This window comes from Thermoascus crustaceus (assembly GCF_041956765.1).
Source record: "Thermoascus crustaceus strain CBS 181.67 unplaced genomic scaffold VTN00scaffold_2, whole genome shotgun sequence".
In the NCBI taxonomy this organism is placed as follows: domain Eukaryota; kingdom Fungi; phylum Ascomycota; class Eurotiomycetes; order Eurotiales; family Thermoascaceae; genus Thermoascus; species Thermoascus crustaceus.
Window position 1 is genome coordinate 3,984,435 of NW_027192528.1, and position 10,042 is coordinate 3,994,476.

Consider the following 10,042-nt stretch of genomic DNA (forward strand, 5'->3'; position numbering starts at 1 on the left):
TGAAAGTTGATGAAATGAAAACAGCAGGCGTCTTGCCATGATGCCCGGTGATCAGGCTGAAAATAAGCAGAACAAGCAACACAATACATATCCTCTAATTAAACAAAGGCCCAATGATGATTCCTCATAACCAGCTCCCACGCGCGGCTAAGAAGGATACGCCATTTGCGCTGTACTCTGATACCCAGTTTGATCAGGTCTCGTCCGCAACTCCATCTCCTTCTCCTCCTGGATCAATGCACAGCATCCACACCAGAAGGTAACACAGCAGTCTCCGCAACAGGAACCGTCGATGCCATGCTTCTGGCGCATCTCACCACGCCGAACCGTCTGAATGATCCATTGGCAGTAGCCGAGGGCGAGAACAGTGAAAATGGCGCACTGTAAAACACGGGTCAGCTAAGTAAAAGCCACTGGTATTATTTTAGGGGTACCTGCCTCCGAGTTAATACTACTGTAGTTTTGAAGACTTGGATCCTGGATTCTGGCCTGAGTTTTGCCAAACGTCAGACACGGAAGACAGCAGGTTGCGAAGCCTTTGATGGATGCTAAGTCAGCTTGAGGCGGGAGAAGAGGATACGTATGAGTACGCACAGAGTGAGCCTGGTGAGAAGCAGTCGAAAAGTGAAAAATTCCAATCTCGGCTATGAGAGGTTTTGTCGTTTGCGGCCATTTTGGAACAATTCAAGGCAATGTTCTTAAGTATGAGATTTGGCAGCAGTTTATGGTGGGCACTCGGTGACCAGGACGAAGGATTGGAGGAGGATGTTGCCGAATTTCTGTGGTGCAGTCGCTTATATACCCCTGGTGATTTAACATCCTGACAAGAAGGTGCGAGAAATTATCCTGTAATGTCCTCATCTTTGACCCAAGCCGGAAGTTCGCATTCGTAAAGTGGCTTTCCCGATATGGGCTAGGGCTATGCGGACAACTAGATTGCCTAGTGGGTTGTGGCTGAGTGGGAATATCATGCCCTGCAGCCCTATAGGCTATATTTTTGGGTTGATTAGTTAAGTGGGCTGGCGACTCCTAGGTACCACTTTCTAACTTTTTAGTTTCTTAATTGACCAAGTGAAGTTTCTAACTTGCCAGTCGCTTAACTAGGTTAAACTATCTGCAACCCACCTTTTTGGAAGGATTTTTGTGAAGAATACGAATCCGGCTTTCTTGCCCCATGAGTCCAATCCTTTGAAGCTCTTTTAGGTGAAGAAAAGGCCATATCGGAAAGGCTTTCTCGGTGCAGTGGAAAGGTCCGTAGGGCTGCGAATCAACTAGTCTTCTAGAAGAAAGTCGTATTCGGTGGAGCCTGTTATGAAGCTCTTAAAAGTAAGAAAATCTAAGTTCCGTTTTTCCTGGGCCCCCTAGCCTCATGGTGGTAATCACAGGGCCGAATAGTGTCGGAAGGTTATCGCACAATGGGTATTTTTTGGCATAGGAATCGTGGCTGCTATCATATATGAACTACAGAATCTTTGCTCTGGCTCTCTTTGTTCCCATTCTCTATCTCTCTCTTGACTTTTCTTCATCCCCCTCCATCCTTCTTGAGCCAGGGTTTGCGATATCTCGTATCACAGTTGCCCTGGAATATAGCCTAAGTGTCTAGGATCGACAGTCATTTAACATAGTTAATATGGGCAAATTCGGTCGCCTGTGCGTCAGCATCGTGCCATATGTGCTCTCATTGGCCACTCTATGTTTTCTCGTCATTGTCTTTATACCCGGCACGCTGCTTACTCGAGCTGGCTTATTCCTTGGACTCCACTCGCCACCGGGATATGGAACAAGCCATCTGCAAAACCGGCCGCTGTAAGAGGGGTGTACACGCCCTTCACATTCCTCAGCTCTGGGCGGTGATCGTGAACTCACGTAAGTAGATGGCTTTCTTTGATCCATGCCGACACCTGAATCGGTCAATTAACTGGCATTTCAGGCTTCATAGTGACTTCATGCCCAATCGACATGTTCGGCGGAGATATTCATTCACTCAAGATCATGGACATTCCCGCACCTCCCAGCCCGCTATCTCCTTCGGTCATGCGGGTGACGGATCCTTCCCAACGGCTCTCCTTTATTCCCATGGGTTACCGCAAAACTTGGTTTGTAGGTTTCTTTCCATTTTGCTCCTTTAATTTCACTACCCCAAATGCAAAACCGTGGGTGTGTTGCTATACCATTCTTGATTATTTATAATAGTTGTTCGTTGGTCGGAACAGGCTCTCCTCGACAATGTGAGGTAGAACTCTCTGAGGGATTACGATCCCGAAAACCACGACTTTCAGCTGGAGACATCCGATCATTTGGTGGTTCAAGCGCATAACTGGGATGCGGTGGTTCAGAGCCATGCTTCCACATTTCTCAAGCTCGATGTTCGGCTCCTTGAGATCCAGTGGAAGCTGGAACAATCCTGAAGGACCGGATACACTCCGAAGAAGAGCCATCGAATGCCGAGAGCACCGACTGCAGAAGGTTGGGATGCGGACTCGGTTCACAAAGATGAAAAAGTCCAAGGCATAGTACCAAAGTCAAGGTGAGGATAGTGAAACAGAGGAGAAGAGCGCATCGGTCCAATATGACCCAGCGTCCTTGCCTCCCAATCGCCTTCCCAGACATCTGCTTCCGCCTTCCTCTGGGGTTGCGGTTAACACGCCGAGGCGCAAACCGTTCAAAAGATCCGAAATCTATTTCGTTCCCAAGTCCTCCAAAAAAAGGTAACGTGGCTGTCGAAAAGGAATTCAAACGCTCCCAGCAAGACACCTCCACTGAGACAGCTCCATGGAACGAGTTCAATGGGCCAGATGTAGCAAGACCAACTTCGCCGAGCTCAAGCAAATTGCAGCCAAGTGTACCACCCGTCTTTACCTGGGCAGCAGGGGGCGAGCAGAGGACGAGTGACTCCAGGAGAGATAGGCAGACCGAGGAAAACCCAGCCACCCTCTTCTTCGGTACGACTTCAGGCTCTGGGGTAAGGACCCGGACTAGCGGAGCTAGCCATGACAGCCAATCTGAGGAAGAAATTGTACTCAATGTCTGTTTCACATACACACGGACCTACTCGAAGCCTCTCGGCGGCGAGACCGCGAATTGTATCTCACTATGCCTCCAAGCACGTCTCATCAAGTGGCTAGTCTTGTCAACAAAGTGCACAGTGTCTCTGATAAAAATCTGGTAGTTCCAGACCATGTCTCTTCACCCGCACGAAGCGGAGACCAATCTTTCCGCGTCACAGACAAATACAACGTACATACGACCATCTTTCGTCGTTGTTTGCATTTTTTATTCCGGTGGCATATCCTTCGGAGATATCAGACACATACTGGGGTGCACTCCATGTAATTTTTGAGGAGGGCCTTTCTTGGACAGCAGTATGAGTTCCACTGATCCGCAGCTGTCAAGAGCAGGAGAGACCAAAACAGCCTGTTCGGTGGGTATAGTGCCTTTCATCCTGTCGTTGTCCTAACAGACACAAGAAATTGCTTCTGAATCTCGAGAGAGGGAATTGCAGAGAGTGCCTCTCTGGAAGTTCCTTTCTCAAAGTTCCCAGCGAGGTGTTCCTTGAATTCTACCTGGGTTTACTATAGATTCTACAGTAAATATGCATACCAAAGGAACTCATACCTTGCAATAGAACATTATCTGAGATTCCGTCACCATTGCTGCTGGCCGAGTTGACCACGTCAAAACTGCTCAATTCCTCATCCGATCCACTACTGGTGCGGTGATCTGCGACTGGACCAAGCTGCGAAGATGAGGCTGAAGATTCTGTAAGGGACAACTCTGTTTTACTATGAGATTCAGGTAATTTTGAAATGATATTGCTACCGGAGCGGTGTTGGGAGGTGGAAATTGGCGATGGATCTTTTGAAGCCTGAGCAGGGGTTGGGCTCTTGGCTGCGTTCGCTGTCTTTAACTTTGACTCGAGATAATCCGAGTAGCTGGAAGCCTCATTAGCAATGAGATTAATAGATTTTTCAGGTTCGCTTACTCGTTGACAATGTTGTTGATGTAGTTAGCGAGGTTTGGGTTCTTGCTCAAGTACTCTGCTTTGATCGCTTCCCGATTGATTGGCTCGTTTTGTTGGTGGCGACTGAGAATTGCTTCACGGATCGACTTTCGCAGGATGGGATCAGTCCCATTGTTGGCTTTTTTGGCCATGGTAGTTAGCAATCTCCTTTTGAAGGAAAGAAGATGCCAGAAAAAGGTACGAAAATGGAAATCGCGTACGTGTTGAGATACTAGGTAATTGTGTTGACTGGGCACAAAAAAGCATTACTAAGGTACGCATAATTTCTACGACAAGGAGTTCGGGACCGTATTCGGGGCTGGCATTCGGCAGTGAATATTGGGAACAGAAAGTTCTTCTCGTTGCTGATACGACAGGCAACAAAAATCTAAATGAGACTGTAGTATTCTAACATTCCAAAATCCACTAGAGTTACACCTCGTCCTGACACAGGATACCCCAATAATAGCGGATTCTTACTGCCCTTACAATTTTATTACAAGACGAGGACCATGGTAGAACCTTGAGCTTTTCTTATCACGAGCGGACAACACTCGCGGATATGGCTGTCTAAAATGCCAAACAAGTCTTAACCGTACAATCTCAGTATACGTTTGCTTCTTGTTGAAAAAGGAAATTGAGGTCATCACATGCATTGGGCCCCATAGGAGCAACATGGCTGTTGTAGCATATAGGGTCGGGATCGATGGATTTGAACATGATGACAGCACTGTGAAAGTTGCACGGTATGCCACTGAAAAGGTCCAGGCCTATCTTGATAAATGTAACCCTTCCATTAAGTCAAGAATAAGAGATGGTAAGATATGGTCTGAGCCCAATATTGAAGGTCTCTTATGAAGATAGTTGAAGAAGCTGTGCAATGGCTCCACTTCTGATTTGTCCAACTATGTGAACCACTCACAAGAGCTACAGAGTACTAGGAGTAGACTATGCTTCACAATGCTCTCCGCTTAATAATTGTGGTAAGCGAGCTCAGAAAGCCCCGATTACTGGTCAAAGAGCCAACATATTCTATTATGTATTCTGTCTGTATCACCAACTGAAACGTTTAGCCATTAACTTCTCACTCTACTAGGGGCTCATTAAAATGCGGTTAAAAAAAAGTAGGTCACCTGTCCGCGTCAAGGTTTGTCCGAAATTGCTGAGAGACCAGAATTCGCTGATCTAGGGACATTGAGTCCGAAATCGTCTCTTCACAACATTTGGAAAATTTGCCCTCCGTTTCTGCACTCTGACAGCCTTTTCAGGTCAGACCTTTTAACCTGGGCTCCTTCACTGCTCCCATTTTGATCCCTCACTTGCGTGTTCCAGATTGGTCCGGGGTTACGAAGGGATCCTGATGCCTCCTTTATTTGTGCGACTCCCAGGAATCCTCTGAATTTGCTTTGATACACGTACTGATCTTCGCTCTTAAGTTTGATCAGCCATATGCCCCGCCCCACCTACAGTGGCAAGCTGAAGAGTTTAATAACCTCTGCGAATTTGCGTTATACAGTAGCGTCAAATGATTCTCTGAATGCAGAAATTAACTCTCAGCACATGTCTCTGCCGATCGTTGATATTCATCTCGATTTGATGCGACGACCATGAATATAAGGTATCATTGATTTGTTGCCATATCCAAGGATCCCACCAACTGCTGGAAGTACGTACAGTACCTTGGCAGAACAAGCAGGACCGTATAAGAACCCCGACAGCACAGTGTATTACATCGACTCTGAATGTTATTTACCCTGCCCGAAGTAACTATTGACCATATAGGGGCCGATATTTCTCAGTGAAATAGGCCAGCCACAATTAATTTTCTTTGTGAGAGGTCTCTAGATTATGGACAGAATCCCTCAGCAGAGTTATCAGCTGATCACAGACTTCTTTGGCTGAAATAAATGCTACTGCACAGCGCTGTCAATTCAGAGATGCTGTAGAACTGGGAAAGAACAGAAAAGGAAAAAAGAGATATTACTAACACAGTGGCTATGTAATAGTGGTCCGAGCAGTGGATTGTAATCTTAGAGGAATAACGTGGATTGGACCCATATGTATAGCTGCTATGGGGCCCATCTTCTTGATATCCCAAGATATGTCCGGGATATTGGAAGGAGCCCTCCTCGTCCCCTTGCTATGCACCAATAAAGAATGGCAAGGACTTTCCCAACTGTCAAATGAAAGTGTCACGTAAATTGTGCAAAAGACTCAACAGGCATTTATCTCCACACACTACTGTTGCGACCGAGATAGGAAATGTGAATTAAATGTAGTGAAATCTGATAATCCTGGGCGTCAACAAGGATTGTATTGCCGCAATCTGCATTGTAGTACAGGTAATGACGCGGGATTGGACTACCATTATAAAGCCCAGTGCGTCAATAATAGCAGAATTCTTTTTCCATGCAACATTCTGTAGTATTGGTAGGACTCTGAAGCCCATCAAACTACAGTGCTGGCCTTCAATGCTCTATTCAAGCAAGCATACATTGTTATGTTAAGTTATCTTATATGTGTTGGCAGGCATAGACCTCGGCAAGTCCCATGGGAATTTCAAAATTTCACTCCCAATCCCATGGAGCAAATTCCCATGGGCTTGGGCAGCCTCCCTTGGTCCACCCATGGGAATCCCGTGGCTACCCACTTTCTGCCTGAATTTGCATAATCCTGCCAAGGATTACCTATTTCGGACGCATAAAATGCTGACTAGTCAGCCAAAATAACGGTTATTTACGTCTGTTTCAGTATGTTCTAGTCAGGATATCACCATATCCACGATTCAGGATCAATTTAATTGAAAGTTAAGGTAATTCAAACTCAAGAGCGTTTAGGAGAGCGATAAATATCGATTTGGATGTAAGAGACGTGCTCATGCTCTTATAGTGGACAGTTATTTAAAAGACTGCGTTTCTAGGTGCCGTGATGGTAAGGAATATATATTTACAACCCAGGGAGAGTATACCACACTTCCATGGAAACATGATTTCCACAGCAGTAGCATTTTATTCTATAGAGTTTTAGTTCAAAAAAGGGATCACCATAATCCTTAGCTTGTCTTTGCTCTATAAATTTATTTTCATAGTATTCTAATATAGTGGGAGATAGATATCGGGCTTAAAATGTCAGAGGAAGTTGGAAAAATTTCTCGAGTTTCTGCGGGAAGGTGGTCTTGACCCCTATTTCATGGGAATTGGGAAATTCCCATGGGAAAATGGGAATCCCATCAAATTGACAGGGGTTTAGCTAATCGGAAGAATTCCTTTCACGTATTAGTGGGTCTATTCGTATTAGTTGTTCGATAGATCAAATCCCTTTTCACTCATCTAAGTAGACTAAATAGTAAAGTTAACGCCTTACTTACTCTTGAAGGTAAGTTGTCTTTCATCCTGTAATGGCGGACCTAAGACTTCTTAGGCGGAGGCTCGTTGGGTTTATCTTGAGGACAGAAGGCAAGAGAAAGAGATGAATGAATAGGCCGTTATTAGCAATGTTACCTATCAGGATTGCTATTTGAGTTGACCACAGGGTCCTAATCCCCATGGTTAAGGAGTGTTTTATATACATCCTGAGTTCTGCCCGGAAATACCTATCCGGTGGATCATGACTATAGATAGATCAAAGGATCCAGTTGGATCAAAGAATCCAGATGGATCAAAGGTCCAAATAGATCATTTTGATCCATTGGCGCATGATACGAATCCCCCCCCCCCCCCCCTTCGTCCTGTCCTGCTCATGGTCTCCAGGCTGTGCTGTAACACATCCTTGATTCTTTGCAATGTAGTGACAGTCTACAATGTCTCAACTTTCTCTATTCTCAGATGCAGGCCTCTCATCGCAACCTGGGAGCGATATCCCTGCTCACCTCTCATCAATTACATCAGATAATTTAACGCCAGATTCCTCCTACAGTCATACAGGTGGCTCATCAACACCTATTCCCAAATTCTTCCCTCCACTTGATATACCAAACTTGTTACAACGTGTTGGGCCCAATCAGAGGAAGGCCTGGGTTCTCTGGACAGAGATGAATAAGGACAATTTTGTTACTTGGTGGCTACAAATGCAGTATCTAAGCAACCTGCAAAACAAGAAGATCAATTGGGAAGCTAAGAAGCAGTCACCTTACTGGGAACAATTCCATCAAGTGGCCCATCACTTCACTGGAGAGCCTCAGGTTATGTGCAAAAAATGTGGGAAGACAATCCCTTATCCACAGCAGACAGCGAATGGCACAAATTCAATGAAGCATCACTTAGAAGGGGCAAAGTGCGCAAAGGCAGTGCACAATGCTACATAACAACAGAATATCCAAGAGTCTCTTCACTTTGCAGTATATCCATTAATTTGTGTCTACTTCACTATACTAATATATATTAGTCTCATCGACCACCACGTCCACCAAACACCTTCAACCAAGAACAGTGGGAACAAGCCTAAGTGGAATTTATCACAAACTCCCAGCTTCTGTTCCAAATCCTCACCCATTGAGGTCTCACTAAACTTGTTGAACTTGCCCAACTGGCCCTGATCAAGCCAAGTTTACTTTCACCAAGAACTGCCCGGCGTCAGCTTCAACTTATGGTGAAGGAGAAACAACATGAAGTCCTTTCAGATCTTCCAACCGGCACAAAACTCTCAGTTGCTCTTGACTGTTGGACCTCACCCTTCCAACAAGCATTTATGGCAATAACTGGGTACTTCATTGACAAGGATTGGCAATATTGCAAAATCCTCCTTGGTTTCAAACCTCTTCATGATAGGCATATGGGTGCGAATCTCAGTGCAGTTCTCTTAGATACACTTCAACAACATAACTTGGTCAATCAAGTTATAGCATTAACATGTGATAATATATCAAACAACAAAACTCTGCTCTGAAGTTTCAATGAGGCAATTGATTCTCTTGACCTCCCAGCTCAGCTCCCCCTTGTGCGAATGCCCTGCCTAGCTCATGTCATTCAACTAAGTCTTAAGGATCTCCTTTGTCTCATAAAAGTAAATCCAAAGAATGATAATCCTGACAGAGCATGGTCCGATGAAGAAGCAGAACAACTTCAGCAGATTCAGAGACAGAAAGATATTAGCTATACTCTTGTGAAGGTAAGTATACTAGTTATCCCTTTATATATGATATAATCTAATATAATAGCTAGATTCGTGGGCTAGCTATCTTCATCAATGCTAGTCCTCAGCAGTGTGAAGCATTTTTGAATCTCCAGACCAAGAAACCAAGGCTTGTGCCAATTCAGGATGTCTAAACATGATGGAACTCAATATTCCTTATGTTACAATATGCCAGACAACTCAGTGTGATCTTTGAGAGATACTGCATGGAGCACAATCATACTCAATTTCAGCTTAATGCAGAGGAATGGCGCCAGATTGACTACCTCATTTACATCACTCAGCCTTTCCACAAGTGGACCACAGCGCTTTCAAAGGTCAAGGATATGACTATTTATAATACTTTTCAAGTATACAATATGCTCTTTGGTCACCTTGAGAGCTCAATACACCAGCTTCAATGAAAAAAGTGCCTTAGAAGCAAGCAATGCTAAGTGCACTTGACACTGGGATGGAAAAACTCAAGGTCTACTACAACAAGACCCAAGAAGTCCATGGTAACCTCTATGTGATAGGCACAATCCTTGCCCCACAGTATAAGTTACAATTCTTTTCAACACCAGAGTGGGCAGACAACAATTATGAGTGGCGCCAAATATACCTAGACTTTCTCAAAGAGTACCTAGAGCCCTACACCGAGCAGCAGTCAAACTCACAGGGGCTTATCCATCCAACATCATCAAGCTGCAAAGTTGATGAGATTGAACAGCTTTTTGATTGTGACTCACAGCAGACAACCCAATATTTAAATGGGGGCTCTAGGAATGAGCTTCAAGAGTACCTCAATAGTGGTAAGCTTTCCACCCTCGATTTCTTACTTATATTAATACCTGCACTATAGGAACCGTCAAAAAGGAACCGTGCGAGTTCTGGAAGGAGATGGAGCACCGTTTCCAACACTTGCAAGCCTTG

General features: G+C 44.8%; 1 protein-coding gene across 1 annotated transcript; it reads right to left on the reverse strand.

Annotated features, from left to right (window-relative positions):
* Positions 1–147: 147 nt before the first annotated feature.
* VTN00DRAFT_4944 (uncharacterized protein) lies at positions 148–4,152 on the reverse strand (the record flags this gene model as incomplete). The annotated part of the gene is made up of 6 exons (XM_069431422.1): positions 148–381; positions 439–644; positions 2,518–2,626; positions 2,812–2,975; positions 3,616–3,932; positions 3,983–4,152. 6 exons carry the CDS (start codon positions 4,150–4,152, stop codon positions 148–150), a joined length of 1,200 nt encoding a protein of 399 aa, XP_069290459.1.
* Between the last annotated feature and the right edge of the window lie 5,890 nt (positions 4,153–10,042).